The sequence below is a fragment of the Centropristis striata genome, chromosome 11, assembly GCF_030273125.1.
Source record: "Centropristis striata isolate RG_2023a ecotype Rhode Island chromosome 11, C.striata_1.0, whole genome shotgun sequence".
Lineage (NCBI taxonomy): Eukaryota > Metazoa > Chordata > Actinopteri > Perciformes > Serranidae > Centropristis > Centropristis striata.
In genome coordinates, this window is record NC_081527.1 from 12804649 (window position 1) to 12831244 (window position 26596).

The window sequence follows — 26596 nt, forward strand, 5'->3', positions numbered from 1 at the left end:
TTGAAATAATTATTTTAATCTCTAAAGTAGCCTAACTATAAACTACCGTTACCAAATAAATGCAGTGCAATAAAAAGTAAAATATCGCCTGCCAAAATAAAGTGGAGTAGAAGGCATAATAGGTAACATTAAATGAAAAGTGCAAGTAAGTAAGTAGCTGAAAACTGTGCTTAAGTAGGCTACAGTAGTTACATTCCACCAATATTTATATCTTACAAAAGAGCTCTTGAGCTTAATGAGGCACCTACAGCAAAACCTGTTCTTGTCCAAATACTTTCAGACCACACTGTATCACAGGTCACACCTACAAATGGTTTTCTTGGGCCTTCAGAGAAAGGTTTGCAGCCCTGATTCATTCAATGTTGAGCATGTGAACAGTGCATGATCAGGGCGGAGACGACGTGACGTCAGCGCCGGGTTGACCAATAGCAGCGTCTGTTTTCCAGCCTATGATTGTACAGTAAATACTATGAGCTCTGCCCCTTCCCTCTCGCTGCAGCGATGAAAGCAGAGGAGAAAATCGACACAAACCCGTGGATGTGCCATAAAACCGTTTGTTAGAGCTCAGATATTCTTCTATCAGCGGTTAAGCCTGATGAGCTCGCAGCTCCGGTCGAAGATAATAAGATATATGTGTGAGAGGGGAACCTGAGCAAGCTGAGAGCGTCAGAGGGGGGATTGTCGGCCCACTGCAGTCTGAATCACCGCAGACTCGCCCCACCGCTGGTTCATCATCGACGACTTTTGACCATTGACGTGCGCATCCTCACGGCGACAGAAAACAACGGGAAGGGACGGGACCCGAGCCCGTGTTTGACCCTCTGCCTCAGCCCCGAGGTGTGCTGCTTGGCAGGGTGTGCTAAATAATGAGCCAAAAGGACACGCTGGTTCATTTGTTCGCTGGAGGGTAAGTCGAACTACGAAATTGAATGTTAATATTGACATTATTTTAAAATTACAAACGCTAACGTTCAAACATGACACGTCGTCTGGGGTACCTAGCTAAATTATTCTAGGTAACAAGGGCCGTTGTTCTATGCAGCGCGTGCATGTGCTACAACCCTGTCAGCTGTGCACGTAATTGTCAAGCCGTCGGTTCAAACTTGACATCCTGTCAGCATTTCAACTTATGACCATGTGAACAGTTAAATATTAACGCAAACGTGACATAGAGAGCGTTAGTGTGGCTTCGAGGACACTACTGAGTCTTACAACGTTTTTGTCGATGTATGCCTGCAGATACAGAATGTTTCTATTCCAGGGACAAAATGGTATGCTTTTATTTCGAAGGTCAATTTCAATGTATTTCCTGGCTCGTTGCTGCTCTATCGATAGCTTGATGAAGTTCTGCAGCAGCCCAGGACCATTTTCCTTCTCCAGAGATTTTAAATGTTAAAAACCTGACAGATTAATTAGATTAATGGAACTAAGTGCCAGTTACATGTCTATATACGTGGATTCACATAAGTTAGCTTTTATATAATATATTTCGTTATTGATTGATATTAAAAAATATAACTGTACATTAATTTGTATTAACTCAAGATTCCCCAGATACAGAAGATGAGCATTTCCCTGAAAACATCCATCAGATAATATAATATAAGAGTTTATTTGCAAAGCAGACATGTATTTCTTAAAATGAATCTTATTTTCTATTTATGCTTGACTCGCAGCACATTTTTAGTACTTTGTTCTTATGCACCAGTATACCAAATCCTTGTATGGGTAAAACTATTCCCTGGCTTGCAAACACAAATGCACATTTAGGCAAAACATTTACATCTGTTTTTGAAAATTAACCCTTTGTTTGTTACCAGAAACTATCATCTGAAGATTTTTCTCAGTATTGTGCAACAATCCAAACTATAGCTGAAGGTATTATTGGAATGATACTAATAAAAATGTAACTTTCTAAGGATCTTTTGTAAACCAATAAATGAGGCTACAAAATTAGGTTAACAAAGTATAACTACTACTACTAGATCAATCAGGTGGCCATTACAATAGTTGAATAACTATTCAAATTCACAACAGTGTAGACACACCCAAGTATTGTTTATCAAAGAAAATATCAACACATGCAGAACATTTTGCAGCTATTGAGACAGTATGTCTCTCTATTTTAATTAATTGTCTTCAGTTTCTGCTTTAACCTCTGCACCAAACCATTGACATTCAAATGTGTCTTATGACATTCAAATGTGTGTTATCACACCACAACTCTTCTGTTATCTCCTGTGTCAAGAATTTAAAGATACATTGTACTTTTGAATAAACAAATCCAGATTCGCTTTTTCCAAAATCTTCAGCACAGCGTTTCCTCACACAGCCACTGAGTCACACATGCAGCAGACAGCATGGTTCTAAAAGTAGGCCAAGGGTCACGGCTGCCTGCGTGAATGTAGGTCGCTCTTTTGAAAGGTAAATATAGCTGGTGTTACTCAAATGAGGCTGCCGCTAGAGGAATTCACTGCTACCAGCCAGGATGTCAACCCACACCACTGTAGGGCTGCAGCTCGTGTTCATAAACCTGATCTGTAGAGCATTCGTATGGTTTGTCACTACAGTAGTCAACAAGCACTTTCTAGCTTTGTGGTGATTTGAATGTTGAGCTTTGTCTCTGCATGTCCTATTGTGGAAAGCACCAAGCTTTTGGTGAAAGCAGAGGGGATCAACTGAAGTGCATGTGTGGCTAGGGGTCAGAACATTGTTTTGATATGATGTCTGGTAGCTTATAAGAATAAAGTACTAAATCAAATGGATAATACAGTGAAATTAATTGCAATTCAATTAGCTTTGGTTTGTTTACATGCCAATGGCTTTAGTCAGAGTAGAAAGTCTAGGCAACATGATCTCAAGTTTCTTCGCATCATTTTGAAGCAGACATTTTTTTAAATTTACGGTGTGGGTCCGTATGAGTTCAAAGAGCCAGGTAAACAGCTGTCTAATTTTCATGACAAGTCATTCTTGCCTGCCTACTCAGATGGCAAACATCGGCAAAGTGGTCAGAGTTACACTGAAGCCTGGTCAATTTCCACAGAACTGCATCATAAAACAAGACATACGCTTTTAGCTGACAGCTGGCATGTTGCAGTATCTTGCATATCACAACACCATGTCATGGTGTGTTCCTGCTACTCAATAGTTTTAGTGCTAGAAGGAATAACAGATTGTGTTACCAGTGACTTAGGAGATCAGTATTAAAGGATGGTTTAAAAAAAGAAAACTGGAAGAGAAAATAAACTAAGTATAGATTCTGCTGACAAACAGAGAAACAACTGAACCTAAAACATAACCATAAATACAGTGTACTAAAGCACTTTACTGTAAAAATGAAATGAGCAAGAATGAAAACAATATACAAGCACTATATGCAGAGTGTTGCATTTTTTCTCACCATGTTTTTCCCCTTTCTGTCCCTCTCTACCATCACCCCTTTTGTTTCTGCACCATTAAACCTCAACCCCTTCCCTACCTCCTCCTAGATGTGGTGGCACAGTGGGAGCAATCTTGACTTGTCCTCTGGAGGTTGTGAAGACCAGACTGCAGTCCTCTTCCATCACTCTCTACATCTCCGCTCAAGTCCAGCTCAGCACCGTCAATGGAGCCAGTGTGGCCCGTGTCGCTCCACCAGGGCCCCTGCACTGTCTCAAGTAAGGAGAATTATGTGAAATGTTAATAATACTAATTTTATCAGAGAACCATACTAAAGTCAGTTTGGATTAGCTTCTGGATGAGTGGAGAATACTTATCTCAACAGATTCTGAGCAAGTCTTCAGATTTACTGTGACAAAATATTAATAACATTTTCATTCAATGTTGTTATGTGAATACCATGTGGGATTTAGTAACATTGTGATATAGCTTTGGTCCATGGTACTCTAAATTGGATCCACAGTTGTAATGAAACCTGTAGTTCGTTACGTATCTTTGTCATTTTCCTGTGAGTTGACATTAACTCACCATGATGCAGGAAAAGGAAAGTTACGTCATCGTTATGAAAGACTAATGTGTTTAGCCTTAAAGGGACAGTTAGCCCCCAAAATCAAAAATGCATATTTTTCTCTTACCTGTAGTGCTATTCATCAGTCTAGATTGTTTTGATGCAAGTGTTTTAATGAAGATGTGCAGTTGTTAGAGATCTCTGTCTTCTCTTAAATATAGTAAGACGAGATGGCACTTTGCTTGTGGTGCTTAAAGTGCCAAAAAAAATTACTATTGACCTCCTCGGCTGAGCAGTAACATTAGCGAGTGATGATATGTTTGGTAGGTGTGGTTCAGTAGAAAATTTTTTAGTTTCTACATGAAACTGTTCACAACAAACTCTGTGGATTATTTTGAATTACCTGGGCCATGATTTCTGAAAAGAGACATTGCTGTTGAGTTTTTAAATAGATTTTTTTTGAGCGACACAAATGAGGTGGTTTCATATTTTCAAGAGAAGGCAGACTTCTGTACAGCTGGTATCTCCAACACTTGGCAAGACACACCAAAGCAATCTAGACTGATAAAAAGCACTACAGGCGACGAAAAATAGGCATTATTGATTTGGGGATAAACTGTCCCTTTACTATTTCTTTAGTTGTTAAAAAGCAGCAGAATCGACACTCAAGCAATGCAACAGATAAAAAGTAGTGGCCTGCCAGGGACAGAGTTTATCATTTTACGCCTAATTTTAAATCTCTGTGGCTGTTTGGAGTACTTTCTCTAAAGAACTACCAGAAAACCAATGTAAGAACTACAGAATAAGTTGTTAATTTTTTTTATTTTTTTATCACATGATACGTTATTTTTCTTCATATAATACAGTGGAAAGTTACGAGAAAGATGGGAAGTGAAAGCACAGGGGAATCATTGGGTAGGTGCTGTGGCTGGATACTAGTAATTAGCGTTGGTCACTAAGGGATTAATGGTGTTAAAGTAAATGTTCAACACGGCTACGGTGGTCTGCAGTTGTTTTCTGGTAACTTATTTCCATGGGTGTGACAGAGCATGTCATCCAGTGTTCAACATACTGTACATAATACACAAGCTGCAGTCTGTGGAATTTTCCACAGTCAAGCGCTTGCATTGATTCTTTTGCAAACTAGGAATCTTGGACAGATTGCTCATGTTTTCACTTTATATCTCATGGAAATATTGCTCTTTTACATAGGCTTTTAACATGAAATCAATGACTATGCCATGATTTATAGGCAGTGGTAACATATATAGGCAAAGTGGTAAACTAGAATGTGTTTTTCCTCACATTTGTTTGGCTAAAATGGATTAGTTCTCACTGACTGTTGCAATAATTAGGAGTGTTTGCTTAAACAAGGCTTTTTTAACAATCCCCTCCTCAGGATTTTGTTGAATTACATTGTGCTAATGCCTTTTTTGATTGTAGTTAATTGGAGCATTGTTCTGTGCTCGAAAGCTTTAGCTCTGTGTCGACATAAACTGTCTTCTTACGTTGTCCTTGAGATAAAAAAAAACAGCCACTTGCAAAAACCGTACACCACCGTTACATGATACAGAGCGGAGCAGGGCAAAAGAGGGAGCGGTTTGGCAAGGAAAAGAGAAAAACCAACACGAGTCAAAAGTGGGTCAACATTCAATGAGGTGCAGGCATTGTTCCATTTTTGAGCAGAGTATTTTAGCTTATAATTTTGTTTTGATTTTGTGACTGTGGAGAACACTGTCACTCCAAGCTCTGTGTGTTGTGTAATTTTAGGCAATGTCCTGTAAATATATTATTAAGTTGAAGAATTCAGCAGAAGTACTTAACTAGGTATGAAGTTTCACAGTTAATCGAGTTTTAATCACAATCTCAGTTTACCACCACCAAATTTAGGTCATTGAGCCATATTTATAATGTATCATTCTGTTCATAGAACGCAGAGTGCCCAGTGGAAGTTTTGTTACATTTTTTTATTGTTTCAGTGATTTGTATTCATTCTTTAAGGGGATGCACAGATTTTTGGCATAATCATGCAACCCTAGTAGGAAGGCTTTTTTTCTTTGGACTTTGCATCAAAGTTTATCTGTAAAACGTGAGATGAGTGAGGGTCAAAACGTGCTCGTTCTGAATGAGGTTTCTGGGTTGGATGGGAAACAGGTTATCAATCTTTGAACTTAAGTGACAACACACAATGAACATGTGATGTGCCATCATGATAACACAGCCATAAACAACACCAGAGCAAGGACACCTGTCCTTTCATTTATTTTGGGTCTCCCAGTATGTTGATAGTGACCCAGTGTAAAATGTCAAGCTGTATTTAGCCAGGTCGTGGCAGATTGCCTAAAAAGTTATGAATTACAGGCCCATCTGCTTCAAGCACTTTTTCCTTTCTGTTTGCCATGGTGCCCTAAAATACTAATGTGAATTATAAGCTTTGTATTTTTTCTGTGATCATAAAGCATGTAAGGGAAGCTTTTGAGACACGTGACAATGGTTAGATCTATAGGTTAGAACTATTGTCTGTGTAAGTTACACAGAGTGAATTGTATTTGCTAGGACTGTGTATTGGCAATAATTTTGCACTACGATACATATCACGAAACAGTGGTTACAATTCAATATTTGCAATATATAACGATTTTGTAAGCAAGGCAATGTATTGCAATTCTGCAACTCTTATGTTCACAGAAAACTGTAAAAGTTTAAAGAACACACCACCATATACATAAAATCTGAGTTTAAAAATAAAGTTGACTTGTTTTATACAATCTCTGGCATCTGCATTTGAATTTATGCCAGTCCCTGTAATAGCCAACGTTATAGCACTACTTTTTGAGGAATCTACCTGCTGCAAATACTGTGTAGACGAACATGTTGGTTGTTTTCCCCTGGTTACTGTCATTGTGTTAAGCTAAACTAATCTGAAACTGCTGCTTATTACACATTCAGCATACAGACTTGAGTGGTATCAATCGTCTCATCTAACGTTCTTAAAAAATAAAAGCGTCCCAGTATTTTTTTCTGCACATTTGTAGTAGATGAGAATTCTTAACTGTCATATAACTTATTTATTCTGCAGCCAATAAACTAATGATTTGCCCGGTGAGACATTTATATAAAGCATATTGCATGGATGTATCATGATGGAATAACCAACAAAACATGAATTGAAATCTCAATTTCTTTCTGCAGGTTAATTCTGGAGAGAGAGGGACCCCGTTCACTCTTCAGAGGACTTGGACCAAACCTTGTGGGTGTGGCACCTTCCAGGTTTGTTCTGTATTATCTATAATATTCTGGGTGTGGTGCATGTCTTCTCCCGCATGAAGCAATACAAGAGAAATGTACAATATGAAGCCAAAAGAAAGAGAAAATAAAAAAATCTCTACACGCGTAACTGAGCACACACAATCTTTTGTGTTTATAAGGAACCTTCTAGATGAAACACTGTTATCAGCACTAGCAAGACCTGTTATCAGAGATTAAAAAGATTTTTAAACATGTGTGCGTCATAATTTCACATGTTACATCAAACCTGGGAACACATCTTTGTTGAGGAATGTGTTTGCTTCTGCAAGATCTTCTTAGGGTTTTTTTTCTGCTTATTCAGAGCTTATGTTGGCAGGAATCATAACAGGCAACAGATGCAGTAATGAAATGGTTAAAGTCAGAAATATAACGGAAATTTGTACATTAAATCCTACAGGAAATGAGTAGGTTCCCACTCTCTTAGCTTGGCAGGTTGGGTTGCATAACAGTCTGAACCCAGTCAGTTAAAGTCTGAATGAAACATCAACAACAGCAGGCGTCGTCCAGCTGTGACACACTCATCATGTGACTGCCAATGTTGTTGTGTATTATCACAATTGAGTGCCTATATAGAGAGAGTTGTGTTTGTGTCTAATCCCCCTCCCTGACCTGTCTAGTTCTCCCTAGCTACTGCTGCATCACATGGGCATTGTCGTCCTCTTCCCGTTGGTTCGTTGTGGTCTCTGTCTCTATCTGAGTCATCCTTGCCATACTCTTATTCTCTGTCTCTCCCTCTTCTGACATGTTTGTCATTCTCTGCCTATATTAAATCAGAATTGTTCTGTCCTCTGGGTCCTGCACTGTCTATGCTGTCTCGCTCTGTCTGGCTCAGACTCTCTGAGGGGTAAAAAATGCTCTTGGGTGTGTGCGTGCATGCCTCTGTGTGTGTCAGTCCCGTGGGCTAGTTGTCCAGCGGTGGAAATGGCAGCTTGTTTCCTGGTCACGACAGCCATAGCAAACTGTGCTATAGGAAGATATTGTTGCATAACAAGTAAGCCTGATGAACTCCGTGGCACTACATGAGATTTCCGTCCGTCCTATGTGCATTTTTATGAACCAATTGAACCCTAATGCTCCACTGCCGAATATTGTCTATTACATGGTTTTTATTTAGTCCAATATTCCAATAAATCTTTCCAGGCTGTGTGACATTATGTACTATATACATGATTGCCCCACCAGTTAACTGAAGCTGTATAACATTTAGCTGTGTATTTATTGAAAAATAAATTTTGAAAGACCATTATTTATGGCTCTACTGCCACATCAAATGGAAAATTCATTATACCTTTTTTTCTTTATCATTTTCATTAGCAACACTTTTAAATCATCAGTCAGTATTCAGAGCAGCAAAATTCAGCAAAATTACAAAATTACTACCACTTCATCAACAAGCCCCCATCATTATCAGCATGAATTATTATAGTTGCAATGGAAGATTCCATTTATTAGTGATATTTACAGTCATACAAAATGCAATAAATCACAAATACAACTGGGAAGTATACTGAAATAACAGATTTATTGCAGATTAATTTGTCTACATGAGGAGGTTGGGGTTGCCGGGCTACAGAGTTTTTCCTCTCCTGTAATAATTAGGTAACAGCATTCGGATGCTGGAAAGCTAAAAAAAAATCTTGTGATGCTAATGAGGGTGTAGTCCACTGGGTTTGCTGCTGGCGTTCATTAGCAACACACACACACTACGCATGCATACAGAACAGCCTGCACCAGCAGCATCATTCATTACGTATGAGAGATGCAGATGCATATACACATTCAGACCCACCCACATAATTCATCTCTCATCTGCGGAGCAGCATGATTATGTTCTGCATGCATGCACTCAATTCAGAAGGAGGCCAGAGAGGGAATGTCACAGGGTTTAATTCCACTCAGCAGAAATGTTGACTAAATCCTGTGATTTTATTTAGTGAGGAGCAGCTAGAATCATGGGAGATAAATCTGCTACTAAAGCGTCCTAAGAGATTGAAATGCACACACACTCTCATGCACGCACTCACACACACACATAGGCAGAGATAAACTTCTCTCAGTGGATTGCATTTAAACTACATATTAGCTTCTCTTACAGTTTAAGCAGTATTTTATTTCAGCCATATTTCATGTAGTTAACTTAAAAGGATAGTTCAGATTTCCTCAAGTGGGATTTTATGAAGTACTTAGCCATAGTCAGTGCATGACCTAGACGGTGGTGTGCACGCCCCCAGTTTGTAGAAACAAATAGAAGTACCAGCATGGAAGCTAAGTAATGTACTACCAAAACAACACATTGTAGAATATTTTCATGGCTTTACCTTGCCCACAGAGAGCCATGTATAAGCTTACGCAGGGGGAACTGAAGCTGTTATGTGCTGTTGTAGAAACCACTAGACTCCATTGATACACAGGAGTTGCTGGTCTACCACTGTTATTTTGTGACTTCCGTGAACTATCCAAACTATCCCTAGCTAACCCAAAACACCAAAGTCACACAAACAAACTATTGAAGAATAAAAAAGAACTGACTATATAAATATCTTGCAATAATACAAATTGTCTGTTTGTGTGTATTTGTGCTTTTTAATTTACTAAATCATGGTTTCAGTTGTTGGTCTTCTATAGTAATCATATATCATTAGCTTTTGTTGTAAATGTATCATGTTGATTTGTGGTACATTTGTTCAAACAGAAGAAGAGAATGAGGAGAATAATTATTTTCTCCCACAGTTTCCACACAAGTCAGTAATACTTAGCCCTCAGTCAATTTAACCAATTTTTACTCACCTGTCTTATTTTTTTCTCATATTATTTGCAACAGGGCGATCTACTTTGCGGCTTATTCGACAGCGAAGGAGAAGCTGAATGGGGTGCTGGAGCCAGACTCTACCCAAGTGCACATGGTGTCGGCTGGATTGGCAGGTAATGATGGCTCCTTCTCCCCCTCCCTTCTGTCTGTTTGTCTCCGTCTGTCTGTCTGTCTGTCTGTCTGTCTGTCAGTCTGCCTGGGCAGTGTTAATCACTGATGGGTTTTATATATATATATATATTTTTTAAAACATGTTAAATAATTATTCAGTTTGTCTTCATCAGACAGATTTCATTTTTACTTTATCTTTTCATCATTTTCACAGTTTGTAGTATCCCTCCACCCCTTTTACCCCCCTCTCCATATACATGTGTGGGATGGCGGGGTTTTCACAGATTTTAAAGTTTGTGAATAGCATGCCAAAGCTAACTAATGATATCTGTTATAAGTAGGCATTCCGTAGCTGTTTCATGTATAGAAACATTAAATATAAACCATAGGGGGTTTATCAGAAAGCACAATTTAAGACTCTCAGGATCACTCTGACCTTGACTGTGGTGAAATCAGCCTCACTTAGTTTACTTTGAAATCAAGCCACAAACATTGCATTTATCAGTGTTCTAAACACTGTACTTTCTACAATCAAATTCATTTAAAGTTAAGAGTTACTCTACATCTGGCATATGATAAAATGGTTAAAAACACCCTGAAACCATGCCAGTCACATAGCACATCTAATACCTCCTCTCACCAGCTTTTATCTGAGCATTTCCTTTCTGTAAATACACACATCTACCCAGATATCACAGTATCCTGTCTCTTCATGGTGGCCTTGCCAGAACACATATAGTTGAGGAGACAAATCCTTATATCAGCGGTCTCAGACTTTAATGCAAATGAGACACGACACACAGGCAATGTCAGGCTGTAGTGTGCCACAGCGGCATCCACACCATCACTGTGCTGTATGTATTTTTTGTAGGGATGCACCGATTGTGAAAATCTGGGCTGATACTGGTGTTTTAAAATAACAATTTGGCCAGAAGTCAATGCCTACACTGTTGTTTTGCTGTTGTTTATTTAGTTTTTGTTATTTATTTCACCTTTATTAACAAAGAAACCTTCATTAGAAAAAAATAACTGTTTTAAAGTCCTTGTGCATTTAATTTCACTATCTTTGACTGACAATGAATTTAACCATACATATTCATGAAACAACCTTCAATATAACCTACTTTAAAATTAAAAACATGTTGTTTTGAAAAATATGTTCTTCAAAAACATTGTTTTTGTGAAAGACAAATTAAATGTAAATTACTTAAAATGTCAAAGCAATAAGAAACATGAATTGGGCGATCTTTTGCCTCTTGTGTTTTTTTCATACAGAATACATTCTTGACGCTCTTCGTCAGGACAGTGAAATACATTTTATATGGTCAATGGTAGTCAACAATGCAAACATCAGCTGATACCAATGAATCAGTGCATCCCTATTTTTTTAACTGTTTGACAAGAATAAGAAAACCACATGGTCCTCAAAGTTTAGGTTGTGCTTTCCTCCTCTCTTAGCCCTTTTGTCCCCCATGTCCTTCATTATTTTTATTTCCTCCTTGCCCTTTTTTCCCTCTTTTTATTCTTTCATTTTGAGGCCTCTCCAGAGGACTCTGTAAATGGTTTAACATCCCAGTTGTTACTTAAACAGTGTGGTCTGGGCCCCCTTCTTTGCTCTGTGTGTATAGAGGAGAGAGCACGGCCCCCAAAGGTCAACCGGGGCCCCTGGCACTCGGGCGGACACGTCAGGTAGCATCCCATTTTTTTACACTGGTATGATGAAAACCATGGTGATTTTTATGAATATTGGAAAGTTCATAATGGTTATTCATTTGTAATGATATTACCATTGCTTATGGCAATGTGTTTGCTGCTGGTTTGTAGTTTTAGGTTCTTTATTATAAGGTTTTTTTTATTGTTTAGCATTCACACACACACACACACACACACTCACACTCACACACATATCCCCCTTCACCTTAGGCTGTTGCCTTGTTTCATCCACATTGTAAAGTTAAAGTACTGACACATACCTCTGTGGATTTTATGTTGTTAGCACAAAAAGAAATGCTAACCTTGTCAATGCTACAGAAGGCTGAAGGCTGTGGTCCATTTCCTCTTTTGTCATCATCCATCAACATCATTAGTGCTTCAGTCATTTCTTTTCAAGGAGAATTGTATCAATGCATCATCCAAAAGACTGGAACTATTTTCGAGATGCCTTTGTCTTTTTAGATTAGTTAAATTATCTGAAGCATGTTTGCCTGCACAGTTTAACCCCCACACTACTGGCACCAGCTTATAAAAAATATATATATATATATATATATATATATATATATATATATTTTACCTGAATGGACAAGAGGCAGTAAAGACATACATGTGTGTGTTGGGCAAACTTTAACAAAGCATATAGAAGAATGAGTTTACTACTAACATATATTCAGCTTATAGAAAAAAAAAGAAATAGATCAAATTAAGTTACGTCAATAAGTTGTAGTGCAGTGGCATAACCTACTGAAAACTCCTGAATATATATTGAACATTTTGGTTAAATATATTCAACATGTTCCAGTCAGCGACTCTGTAGTAATGAGTGAAAGCGCACCACTGTTAAAGAAATAGGTGCGCTTGATTTACAACCTGAGCCAAAGCAGCATTATTATTTTAAAACAAAATGTTGCGCAATAATTGTTTCACCTCAATTATATTATCTTATTCATAATAGTTGGAAGCTAAAACAAAGAAATAAAAAAAATGTAATTGAGATTTTTTTTTTTACTGTTATATACACTGTGCATACATTTCTTCATCTCCATGGCAGTTACATTTATTTAATTAATTAATTAACTGTGTAGTTAATTAATGTTAATGCACAAACTATTGTCTCTGTCTTTCATATGCATATATTCCATATCTAATCAGTGTGAAAGAAAGCCTCAGTGACTAAACAGTTAAATTTCACTCTGATGTCTGGATAATTTCCTTCAGTTTTATAAAGTAACTTTGTGGAGTCATGCTCCCCCCCTGCTTTGAATTGTGGGCTTCTTTATCCTTGGGGAAGAAAATCTGGCCCCACTTCCCCTCATAGAAGTATGTTCCCATTCAAGCAGTTAATCTAAAGCATGTTTGCCTTCTCTGAATGTAGGTCAAACTCCTCTGGAGAAACTGCACAGGGATTATGTTCCTATATGAGGTTTGTAATGCAAACGTGCAGCTGCTCGCCCGTATGCAGAGGCTCAGCTCAGACCAGTTAGGCTGCATATGTATATTCTTCACGGCTTATCTAAATGACCTAGTAAGCAACTGTTCACTTCCATTAGTAGAAATGTTTCTGAAGTTACTTTTGTTCTATGTTTTGGAATTTTATGAAAAATCTACATAACAGCATTTTTATTCATACATTATTAGTTTAGGTGGAAAAATTGTGATAAATATTTCGGGCTAAGTCATTTTTAGACACAACATTTATTAATGAACACACTTATCCTATTAAACTGTCCCATGTTAAAAATAAGGAGCAAAAAAAAGTGCAACCCTGAAAAAAGTTAGGACGTTGTCTAAAATGTAAAAAAACTGTACTGTACTGTACTGTTAAAACCCAGGTTTAGGGAGAGGTAGGATTCGTTTTTTTTTGAGCTGATATAGTCTCGGTTGTGTTGCATTGAAGTTGATTTCAGTAACCTTCAGGAGTTATTTGATGTGTTTTCCTAGAAGCGGGCTGGCTCTCTGGAGACAAAAATACAAGGACAACTTAATATTATTTTTAAATGTATCCCAGTTCTTCCAGAATGAGGCCTAGGGCGCTATTAGGACTGGCTGCACTCATTTTTCCACCTCTGGTTAATTTTTCCTATGATCACTTCCTCCATATGTCATCACATATTCATTAAATGGTCTCATCACTCCTCCTTTCATCACCATTGTTCACTGCCTAGAGTCTGTGATACAAAACGGCAAGGTTAGCATTTCCACCTGCTTCTCTTTATTTTCTACCTTATTTCAGAAAGCATTGGATTTTTTCTCTCTAATATGTAGATTATTAACTGATAAAGGCACAATGATTATGAAGAACACATCCTTATTACATTTTCTGCCTTTGTGTTTGTACTTGTGTTTTACCTCGCTCTGTTGAGATGGAGCTGGAGTTTTGGATTGGTTTGGCTTCTGTTCCGTCAACATGTTCTTTATTCAAGTTGATAAAAGAAGTCAAGAGAGGGTTAAACTGTAAAGTGAAAGTAAAATAAATGTAACAAACAATTTAATTCTACGTATAAGAGTGAATTTTAGGGGGATGGGGCTAGAGTTTGGGGAAAGATGGGAGGAGGTCAGTATTTCACCTCCCATCTGTTCTCCAACCACCTGTACAGTACCAGTGGGTTGGGGTGGGTGGTTGGTGGGGTTGGGGGTGGATGTGACTGCTGCTTGTGTGTGACTGTGGTACAGAAAAGCCTGTGTCTATTTTAGGGCTTTACTGTAAAGCTTTCACCCCTGCGTGATTGGGTGGGAGACCCCCGCCATCTGTGCCCCCCATATCTGCAGGCTACTAGCTGCAGCGGGGAGGAGCTGGAGGAGCTTTGCCCCTCCCTCGTGAGTACACGCCATAGACGCTACTTCCTTCTACTTCCCTCTACTTTTTTCTTCTTCCTCTTTTTGTTCTTCTCTTCTCTTCAACAGACTCTGTCTTCCTCTCTTCTTCACGCAGTTGCCTTAACGTAGGGCTGTGTTGCATTGATACACTAGTTGTGACTGAGGTCTCTTTTTAGACTAGCCCTCGTCTTAGCTGTTTTCTGGAAATGACCATGTTTTATCTCTCTCTGTTATACCATTTATATCAAGACTTTGTGTCATTTTATAATGATACAAAGTACTAATCAATACACTTTACACCTTACATATTAAACTTTATATTACTGTATATTGCCTACCATTCTCACTTAAAGGGATAGTTCGGATTCTTTTGAAGTGGGAATGTGTAAGTTTTTCAACAGTGTATTATCTACAGTAGATGGAGGAGCAGGCAGGAATACTGGCACAGAATCTAAAAATGTACTGCTGTTGATGGGGGCAGCAGCAAAACATATTTAAACCATCTTAAAAAATTCAATATCAGTATTCTTGTAAGCTATATTTAGAATATTTTCACCTTTCAGCTGCTGCCAGGCAGTTCTGTGTAGGTTTAGGCCGAGAGAAGAGCTCTCGTTAAAGCCACTAGACTGCTGCTGCCCCCCCATCCATAGCAGTACATTGCTTATCTTCAGGTCAGGGACTCCTGTTTGCTTCTCCAAACTGGTGCCATGCTGACCGCCATCTACTGTAGATAATACACTGACACTGATGCATAAGTACTTCATACAATACCACTTCAATAAAGTAGTTTTATCTCTTCGACAAAAACACAAGAACACTCACTGTTCAACGTGTCTTCCCTTGTAAATTACTCAAACTAGCACATGCATACACTCACATCTGCTCACATTCGTTCACACAAGAGCATTGTAAATGCATTTTTCACCCTGTTATTACATTTAAAAGGAAGCTAAAGTAAAGTCTGCTCTAAACTTCATGGCAAAGACACTTGTTCTGTTAAGTAATTGAATAATTTCTTCCAGACACCATTTTCTTTCTCTGTGCTATTGTAGTTGTGCCAGTATCAGGCCAACTGCCTGTCGCTAGTGTCTAACAAGTTAGCTACTCGTTAAGTGTCGCAGAATAAAGATTTGAATTCAATGACTAATAAAGGGGACACATTCATATTGCTGAACCAACAATGACAGAAAATGTAGTGCAATGTTAAAACTAAGAATCAAACCTTCTGTGTTGTGACTTGAAGTTGTGGGTGGCAGATTTTATTGTAAAAAGGCAGATACTTTTATGTTCATTTCAAAGTCCATTAAATGTTAGAGATAAAAAAACATACCCTCTGTAAGCTCTTTAAGATGAGCTTAAGTTTTACTATCAAATTATTTTATTAGAAACAAAAGAGCTCTCATTAGCATTTCAAAGAAATGAATCAGACTGCAGTATAATAACGATCTGCCACACTCAAAGGCTGCTGCTTGGCCACATTTCTCCGAGTTTTTTCAGTCACATTTTTAAAAATGACAAATGAAAAAAAAAAAGCACTCACAGCTGCTGCATTCATGCACTGTTAAAATACTTCATCAAGAGAGCTGTTGTTCACATACACCTGTGTAGCATTTCACATGAAGAGGATCAATATGTGAAAATGGAAAATTTACTTTTTTCTGCAACTGAATTAATGATTTTTTTTCTAAAAAGATTGAATTAATTCAGACATTCAAATCATCTGTAAAATAATGATCTTGGAGAGTATTGAAATGTCTCATAATAAGTTTAACACTCAAGCGAGTTGATCCTGTTTAGTGAAGTGCTTTCTCATTGTCTTTGTACAGTATTGAATATTCAATAAAGTTTGTGTTATTCCAAATGTCTCTGCATCTGTCTGAACCTCTGTCCTCCTGAAATTCCCAGGGTTCACCGCCATCACAGCCACCAATCCCATCTGGCTGATTAAGACCCGTCTGCAGCTGGAAACCAGGTGAGCAACCTCAAACCTTTATGTCGTCAGTTAAGAATTTCATTAGACTCAGACGAGAATTAAATGTTATTGTTCATGGTCTGAGATTAAAAGTGTCTCTGATTACAGAACGAGGGGTGAGCGGCGAATGAACGCATTCGAGTGTGTGCGGCGGGTGTACCAGATGGACGGCTTGCGAGGTTTCTACAGGGGCATGTCAGCCTCATACGCTGGCATCTCTGAGACCGTTATCCATTTTGTCATCTATGAGAGCATCAAACGTAAACTGGCGGAGTCCAAGGCCCACGCCAGCATGGACGACGAGGAAGAGTCTGTCAAAGATGCCTCCGACTTCGTGGGCATGATGCTCGCAGCAGCCACCTCAAAGACCTGCGCCACCTCCATCGCCTACCCTCACGGTAACCTTCTGTCTTACCAGCCTGTCTGTGGCACTCAGCTGCAAGCCCACTGGTTCCTACTGAAAGCATTAACAAAACAGGCACAATCAGCAGGCTTCAGTTCAGCCTGTTGCATGATCACTCTCTCTTTTTATTTCCTCGGAGAAACCAACAGCAAAGACTAACTTTACTTTTAATGTAATCAAACAAAGACAAAATGTTCTCCCTCCGTCCGTTGATACTAGAGTATTTATTGTTTCATGAATGAAGCAGTACACCAGCTTTAGCAGCTGTGCTGGGTTTGTTTTACCAATCAATGACAATCATCCCTGCAAACCCAGTACAAGTTGGAAAATGTCCCCGGAGCTAAATTTAGGGAAAGGTCCTTGCAATCGAAATGCAAAGAGTTCCTCAAGAGGTCCTCATTCGGGGCATTCCGATGGAGCACTGGTAGAGCACATACCACTAAGGCTAAGTCCTTGTAAGCAGGCGGCCTGGGGTTTGAATCTGGCTTGCAGCCCTTTCCTGCATGTCTTCCCCTTTGTCTCCCCTTTCCCTCACTTGGAAAAGTTCCTGTGGTTAAATAGGGGCTTGGTTACATATACCTCACACTGTCATGTTTGTGTGTTAAGTATAGAGCCAGAGCCATGAGGCAGTTAGCTTAGCATAAAGACTTTAAACAGAGGAAACCTACCTGCACCTTTAAAGCCCATCAGTTAACTTGTTATATACAAATTTGTAGTTCTGTGGGAAGAAAGCATCGAGACATGGTACATTTAAAGGAGCTAGTGAATCACGTTTTCCTATCGGAAAAATATCATGGTCCACTTATGCTATAAATATCACTCTTTCTCCACCTACATGCAGCCCACAGCTGAATGCAGGTCAAATACCTTCTGTTACGACTGTCTAAAGTCATTCTGGGACACAGACACTATAGATACTATCAGTGTCTATAGTATGTTATTTAAAGTAGGTTAGGACGAGATGGGCTAAAGGACAGCTCTTATACCAAAAGCACTTATAGGCAAAAGCCTGACAAGAATAACTAGATGCATATTTAACTTTTATTTAACTTTTCTTCCTCCTCTCTCTAACTACAGAGGTGATCCGCACACGGCTACGAGAGGAAGGAAGCAAGTATCGTTCGTTCTTTCAAACTCTGCTGACGGTACCCCGGGAGGAGGGATACCGGGCGCTGTACCGTGGCCTAACCACACACCTCGTCAGACAGATCCCCAACACCGCCATCATGATGTGCACCTATGAAGTGGTGGTCTACCTACTAGGATGTTAGCAGGTATGTCTCATTCCTGTTTAAAGAGGGAGACAGTGAGCAAATGACTGAGATGGAAGCGCCTTTGGTGAGAAGAAGTGAGGACAAAATGTCAAAATGAAGACCAAAGGAAAACCGAAAATACTCTAGTGGACCAGAAGAGTAAAAACTGACAAAAGATGAAGAAACAGGAGGGAGGAAATGCCTTTGTTACCATATCAGCATCATCACCTCCAGTTCCCTTTTCTCAGATTGCTGGGGAGGGCGCTACAGTGCTCAGAAGAGGTAATATGGGTCAGATGAGAAAGGAGGGCACTAGTTGGCACCTGTTAAACTAAGGGTACCTCTGAATGACAAGATTTTAAGCACAATTCAGTGGCCTTAACAGAAAGGGTTTTAGTTTGCGTCCCTCCCTTTGAATGAAAGCTGCCTTTTCCACTCTCAGATAGAGATATTGTGAAAAGGGAATGCTTGGAGCCAAATCAATTTGAGAGGAGAGATGATGACTAAATTTAGATCAACTTTACTCTTGACAGCACTATTTGTCTGCACTTGTGCGCTGTGAGACTACTGTACCATCAGATGACTGGCAGTTAAGGAACATTAATTCAAAGCAGAATATCAGAAGGAAAACTAAGACATCAATCTGTTTTCAAGCCACCTGAACCGCCCATCTTTGCACTACAGAAAGTGTGGCTTCGAGCATTCCCTTCTGAACACGGCAGTCAACCCTCGCCCCCACCCCCCCCTCCTCGATGGCCTGAAGTTCATGCACAGCAGTGAACCAACACACAAAAAACACTGTGAGGAGCTTGTGACGGCCTGTCACTCAAACACATGCCTCAGAAACTGAAGAGTAGGTTAAAAGCTGACATTCAGTGTTTTATCCCTCTATAACTATAAATGTCTGGTGGCGACATGCTGCGGGCGAAGCTGGCCTTCTGTGTCGACAGTTTCTCTTTGTCAAAACTGAAATAAGATCGGTGCACAAGGCCAGCTTCTGCCTGCACCCAGTCGCTGCTTAGGACTATACAGTCTTGTGTAAAAACATGAGACCAATGTGTCCTTTTTTTTGAGATGTGAAGTGTGTGAATGTCCAAAAGGTACCAAGACTTAAATATCTACTATTGGAGTGCCACTACTTGAATATAATGTGACGATGTGGGGAAATGTTGGAGTGGGAGAATGTTGATGGAGTTTCGTCATCACCCCATAACTTGTTTGTTTGTGTGTGCGTGCGTGTGGGTGTGTATGTCGAACATGTTGGTCACTTTCACCATATTTGATCTAACTATGTTCAGGTGTATGTGTGTGTGTGCGCGTGTGCGTGTGCGTGCAGTCATGTGTGCCTGCATGTTAAATTAATATCTACTCCAGATTTCCCTCCACTAACTATTAATCTTGCAAGACACTGCGGGTGGGAGTGTGGAAAAGCTCCTGTACGATACTGGCAGCGTTCATTCCCACTCTCATGCCAGTCCTTCCTTCCAGTGGCTTCCAACTGACCTGATAACATGCACTTTTGTGGCCTTTTGGGGCTTGTGCTTTGGATTTTATTGTGTGGACAATTTGAACTTGTACATTGTAAAAGGAAAAAAAAGTATTACTGTATATCAAAATGGTATTTTGCGCAACTGTTCTATAGCTGATATATTGTACAGTTAAGAGTTCTCAGTAGTTGTGAAGGATGTCCAGATGTGTGTATATAATATAGATACTGTATATGCATATCATTTATTGTTTTAGGCCCATCTATGATCATGCTGTAGTTTGCATTTGCAATTCATTGTTATCATTTTTGTGCAATTTAACTCTGTTTGACATTGACTGTTCACATGAATATTGATATTGCTTGACTGATTTTTCTCACAGTATTACTGTGGGTTTATGTCAAAGACTGTATATAAAGATGGCGTCTCCACTTCCTCTCATTGTACAAAAATGAAGCCAAATTACCCAGTATACAGGCGCTGCCATCTTGCGCTGGTGATGTCACTTGGACCCACAGTTTGCACAGTAGTGAACAGGGTTGGAGCGGTGGTATCCAGGTCCCGCCCCATCAATCGCAGCTGTGAATCATAATGTCTCACTCCCTGTCTTATAACATCAAATAACTAATTGAAACCAAACTTGTCAGGAAAATTAACAGTTGAACCTAAGTCAGCGTGGAAAGAACTATCTAAAATGAGAAAAACAATCTTTTGGAAAAAATCTTTTGCTTGTGCTTGGCTCGCGTCCCATTCACTGACATGGAAGGGGCAGGTTTTAAGACCCAGACTGCAGCCAGTCACCGGGGGGGGCATCAAAACGTTTTGGCTTCACTTTTGGGGAGCTGTAATGTCCATCTTCACATACAGTCTATGATTTATTTGTATCTGTATCTTGCTGTAAGCTGTCTTGCAAACCTTCGTGCTTATGCTAAAGCTAACTCATGCTGCAGGACAAATTGTTTCATGTTATAATTTGTGCTGGAGCGTTGGTTAGTCATTTTAAAGCGTTCATAAAAAGTGTTCCATTTTGCAAAAATAGGATGTTTCTGTCATTGGTAATGTTTACATCTTTCATTACTTTCTATCAGATTCTCGGTTCTCCCAGCGACATGTTTTGAATATCAAGAACTGGAAACAATATTTCTACACCTCTGTGCAAAGTTGGGACTATTAAAATCTGAATTTGAGAGACTTTAAGAAGCTAATCTTTCCTGAAAAGGGTTGTTGGTAAAAACAGTAAATTTAAGTTGAAAATATTCCTAAACTATAGCATATCAGAATAATTCTCTTTTGGGAAAATTTGGCACCCGAATTATTTCAAGTTGTATCTAAGCACCTTATCAAAGTTCCCCTTAAATACTTAAATACATAGTTTATTTAACAAAATGGCCTTTTATAAGAAACTTCCGAGCAGTGAAAAGCCTTCAACACCTCACTTACGAGGCTGCTATAGTCTCAGTGCACACTCATTCTCCATACGGAAATGATGAGGTATGCACATTTTCCATGTTTTTTTTTTTTTGTTTATTTCCCCATTTGCCGAAAATCTGGTGCATTCATAGTGATGTTGTTCTCAAGCACTCTCATTTTTTCCCACTTGATGCAGTACCATTACATAGGGAAGCTGAGGCCTGTCTAGTAATGGTTATTGATTTACAGTCATAGTAGCTTTAAAGAATTGCTGAGTCATTTTAATGTCCATGTTTTTCCTGTAAAACACTAATAGCTTTTATGTCTTTGCCTCCATTGCAGTAATACTTAAGGTCAAGTTACCAAAATGTGAAACGAACAGACAACTGGACAAACAGTGCAAACATTTCACTTTATAGTTTACCTCTCATTTCAGTGTTTGTATGCAATTCAATATATTTCTCCTGTATGCTTGGACAGGATGCAGCCTCAAGCAAGGTTCAATGAAACCTGGGATTTTTTTTTTTTGCCAGCTTCAATCATTGATGTATTTTTTGTTTGTTTGTTTTTTTAAACACAAAAGTTAAATAAAATCCACTTACAACTAATCTTGATCTGTTTGGTGATTTGTACAGATATTTTCAGTTTGTTACCCCTAAAGTTAAAAAGAGCACATTCTGAATAATTCATGAAAGAAATCACGGTATTTACTGATATACTGTACCAAGTAATAATAGGCTTCTTTCAGTGGGTATATTAAAAATTTTCATTATAAATGGTCTCATTCTGAAGAAGCTCAAAAACTATTTTTAATTCCTTTTAAGACTGAGCTTAAACCATCCCTATTATTTATATAGCAGGATAACATTGTATATGCATAGAATACAGGGTGGTACGAAGTCTGATAGTGCACCTTATGTACCATAGGGGTATCAGTTTCTATTTTATAGATTACAAGCAATAAAAATACTACAGAAATGTGCATCAGTATAAAGTTTGTTTCAAAAAAGGGAAGAGGAAATTACAAGTACAGAAATGGAGGTATGGAGTCTGAATAGAAATAAGTCCACAAACTGTATTTGCCTTCAGTCACCACTAGGTGGAGCCAAATAGCTCATTAGAGAATTCACCAGTTCACAAATTAGATGTCGTGTATTCAGTGAGCTGTGCTTTCACTCCCTACATTGAAATTAAAAAATTCATAATTAAATTGCCAGTCAATTAAAAAAAGTCGGTGTCAGAAAGAAGATATTATCTTCTATCTGGCACACATACCAACACACTCACACAAGTCACCCTTTGCGCATGTCTTCATGATCATTTTCATGCTCAAACATTAGAGGCCGATGAAAGAATCAATTTCCATTTAGTTTTCTGTAATGCCCACGTAATACCTACAGCAGAATTAATCAATGCATGTGGGTAGATGGAGATTGGAATAATCCATCATCATACACGACATGGTTGGACTCGTATTAAAAAATGTCATACGACATGCGATAGTATTGATTATTTGGTACAGCTGTTAAGGTTGTTTAGCACACAGCAGCGGACACACTAACCCTGTTAAAACTCAATGAAAATCAATCAATCCTGCTGTTTTACTTAAGCAAAACAGCCTGAAATTCAGATGTTACAGCAGATCTGCCCATTGATCTTCTGATTATGTATTAAAATGGACTTCTACTTAACAGCCCGCTGATTTGTTGAGTGATAAATATTCAGTTTGAAACCACAATCTGGGATGTACACAAGAAAAGAGAAATAAAGCATGGGGATAATGATGCCTTCAAGTGCTATCGGAATCCTGGAACTGTAAATGTGTATTTTTTTTTTTTTTACTGAGGATGAAAAAGAAAGGTAAAAAAAAAAGTATGAATCATAATCAATTAAATGACAAATAATATGACGATGACAAAAAACAAAAAAGAAAGCTTCGAGATTTATGTGATAGCTGCAGCACATAGGTGTGCCCATAGATGAACACCTTGAACTTAACCAAATAAAATTGTTTAGAAACAAAGGATTCATTAACTATAATGGCTGATTTGGAAATCAGCAATTATTATTGTTACTGGCAGTAGGAACTGTATTTGTAATAGATGTAACAGCTGTAGTAGTAGCAGTAGTCATAATTGTGTACAGCTCTATTAATTGGTACAACGGGAAGCTGAAAGTACGAGCAGCTATTGAATGCGCCTTGGGAGCCTGGACCAATCGCGTCAGAGCAGAATGTTGTGTTGTGGTGGAAGCGACCAATCAGCGCTCATTCGCGGAGTAAATGGACACTCAGCATCGGTCCCTGGCTGCTTGGATGTGTCGAGCTGCAGTTTACCGCAACAAAGAAACGTCGCTACATCGCCGAAACACAAGAAACAGCCGTGGAATTATCATTGTTGTCATCAGCGGAGAAGTGGAGAGGCCCCGGCTCTTCTCACCTGGTGGAGAAATCCTCGGAGAAAAGTGTCGTTTGTAGACGAGTTGAGTTCGTGTTCGGTGAGTGTTTCTCTGTTTACACCGGATGAACTCCCGACCACAGGGTTTGAAGCACTAGGTTATGTGTACCAGGTCGCTGTGTTTTCTTTTAAAAAGTATCTTTATTCAATGCTCGGACCGTTCACTGACTGTATAAATTTAAATTTCAAACCGAGGAAAACGACTTTCCTTTCTATAGCGAGGGTTATTTGTAGTTTATCACCGTGCAGTGTGCCGAAGTTCTCCCAGGTAACACCAGAAATACGTTGACACCGCGTGTGCATGACTTCATATGCTATAATGATTTCTACAGCTTCACCTGTCAGCACACAGTAATGGGATGGGGATGTCTGAATCTCACTGTATTGTCTGAATAATATGATATGTGTGTTTAGGGATCCGGGCTTTATTATAACCTAAGTGCATTCATTAGAGGACACCTGAGTGAGGACAGTTCAGGTGATTAAAGTCAGGTGTGCTACTGCAGCCCACCGGCCCTTTCATGGATCCATTTGAAACCCCTCTAAATGTCACACGTTGCATCAATGTTGTCGGAAATTCAACTGAAATTGACGTTTTACCTGAGACATCTTAGAGTTATAATATAGTCAAAATATAGTTACTACTGTTTCAAAATAGGCATGAGACAATATTAGAATTTCACGTCATGATTATCCTGGACGAAATAATTTCCGATTCGCGATATTATCTTGATATGGAAATATGCTGGATTCACTTTCCCTACTATTTTGTTAACAAAAATAACTATTTTTATTGCGTCACAGATAAGACACATCTTTTTGAGTGAGTAAAAAACAGAAATCTTAAATAAGATAATCATTAATCATAAGGGTTCCCTTATTAAGAGCACGATAAAAGGGATATTAACGATTATCCTGTAATAAAAATTAATCACAAACAACTTTTTTTATTTTTCAGCACAATCCACGATATGATTGTATATCTTCTCATCCCCATTTCAAAATGATTAAACCTGCAGTGTTGAACTTTTGTCTCCCCTCTCTGGCAGTGAGAGTAATTACACATACACTGTAAACAAGCTTATAATGTGTGTACGCAGGAGGCGAGCTCTGTGTTCATCATCAGTGTCACTTGTTTTTTTAAACTGTATTATTATTTTACATTAATGCTTCCTCTGAACATGGAGTTTCTATTTAATCTGGAGCATCAGTCCAGAAACATTTACCTGATTGGTGGTGATTGGTGAAAGGCTTAATCAGCATTGTGTGAACTCGTTTGGCAAAGGCTTGCATCTAAGGGACGCTAATTTATGTACCTGCACTTTAACATTTAATGACCAACATTAGCTGTAAGTATCCTGATAGATGTGCCACAGGAAGTGTTTCTCTATACCAGCAGTTGTTTGAGAGAGTTGTCTGTGTATATTCTCTTTTGTGAAAAAGAAATGCCTTCCCTGGTAGCTCTCTATGAGTGATCACTTCTGTCTGTGGCTACACCTTGACATTTACTCAGCTAAGATGGGTAAGGTAACAAGGACATGGAAAATGGAGAGCAGCTGGTAGGATAGGGGAGGGAGGAGAGGAAAGAGGACTAGAGAGAGATGGAGTGTAAAAAAAAGAGCAGAGGAGAAGGATGGTAGTGCAAGAGGAGGAAAGGTGGAAGAGGGAGAACAGTGGGTGATCACTCCCTCCTCACATGTACCAGGTGCAGCATCGCTTCATTTGGTTTAATAACATGTAACAAGCAAAAAAAAAGTCTGTGTGTGCGCAGATTGAGAGTGGGTGGAGTCTGCCGGTTGATGGATGACCTGTCGAGATAAGGGAGGGGGGTGGTCGGTGGGGAGAGAGATGGAGGGATGGAGAGATGAGGAGGAGGAGGGGATGCGGCACTGTAATGGTGACAGGAGGTCATTTATCTGTCTGCTGGATCTGACCAGCCGGTCACAATGGGAGACCAGTCTGCTCACCAGCATGCCCCCTGTGTCTCTTTTTCCTTACATTTCATCTTCCATACATACTTTTCACCTCTTCTTCTTGATTTTCTGCTTCCCCTGTGCATCCCCAAAATATCTCAAACATTATGTTGCAAACATCTTCTCCACATCTTTTTTTTCCACAATGTTTTGTCTCCTGTCCACATATTTGCTCTAACTGTTCGTCTTTCCTCCCTCTTCGGTTGTTGAACTTTCTGACACTTCATCTGTCTGCGACGATTCAACTTCTGTGGAAATTTCATCTGCTGTCTGCCTTTCACACAAATCTATTTCCAATTACGATTTTGCTTTCGACGATTATAAAAAATGAACAAGATAAAAGTATTTCTGTGCTGCTGTTTTGTCACCCCTTTTATAGCTGTGTCGCTGAATGACTGGAATATGTTGAATATATTTAACTAAAATGTTGAATATATATTTTTAGTATTGGGTTATGGCAATGGTAGGTAAGTTATGGCAATGCATTGCAGCATATTTTTTTTATATATATATATATTTATTTTTACTACAACAAAATTATTTTTCAATTTTATATTTTGAAATATAATAAAATAAATAGAAAAAAATAGAAAATGTGTGTTAATAATATATTATTTTTATATTATTAATTTTAGATATTTATATATATTTTTGTCATTTATTTCTATTTGTTTATCAATTTAATTTTATTTCATGTAAATTCCTAGCCTGGGTATACCCAGACTGCCTTGCGCGCTCGAATTTAATTTCGAACATTCTCATTTGAGAATAGTCTGGTGTTAGCCAGGCTAGTAAATTCCACTGATAAAAATACATTTTTTAAAGTTCAATTAAAGCATGATATACACATTGATTTTTGCCATAATCAAGCAGTCCTACTCGCACATCAATTCATTTTATTATTCTTCAGCTGGAATTTCAGTTGTTTGCGGCA

General features: G+C 38.8%; 2 protein-coding genes across 4 annotated transcripts in view; both read left to right on the forward strand.

The window, feature by feature from the left end:
- Nucleotides 1-496: 496 nt before the first annotated feature.
- Nucleotides 497-21841, forward strand: LOC131979852 (solute carrier family 25 member 36-A-like). Its single transcript, XM_059343905.1, has 7 exons — nucleotides 497-907; nucleotides 3489-3656; nucleotides 7139-7216; nucleotides 10077-10177; nucleotides 16614-16680; nucleotides 16789-17078; nucleotides 18161-21841. Exons 1-7 carry the CDS (start codon nucleotides 867-869, stop codon nucleotides 18352-18354), a joined length of 939 nt encoding a protein of 312 aa, XP_059199888.1. The 5' UTR covers nucleotides 497-866; the 3' UTR covers nucleotides 18355-21841.
- Nucleotides 21842-23490: 1649 nt separating this feature from the next.
- Nucleotides 23491-26596, forward strand: part of LOC131980523 (SPRY domain-containing SOCS box protein 4-like) — an 81432-nt gene continuing 78326 nt past the window's right edge. For 2 of the 3 annotated variants that reach the window (XM_059344772.1, XM_059344774.1), the window contains exon 1: nucleotides 23491-23729. The gene's annotated coding sequence lies outside the window, so the exon portion shown is untranslated. Of the gene's footprint in view, nucleotides 23730-23824; nucleotides 23958-26596 lie in introns of those variants that run through there. The other variant, XM_059344775.1, reaches the window with a different exon arrangement.

Excerpts from the sequence above, each read along its gene's own strand:
- LOC131979852 (XM_059343905.1), top strand. The coding sequence starts at position 867 with ATGAGCCAAAAGGACACGCTGGTTCATTTGTTCGCTGGAGG. Across the intron at positions 3,657-7,138 it reads GGGCCCCTGCACTGTCTCAA|GTTAATTCTGGAGAGAGAGG; the intron begins GTAAGGAGAATT and ends TTCTTTCTGCAG. Across the intron at positions 17,079-18,160 it reads CTCCATCGCCTACCCTCACG|AGGTGATCCGCACACGGCTA; the intron begins GTAACCTTCTGT and ends CTCTAACTACAG.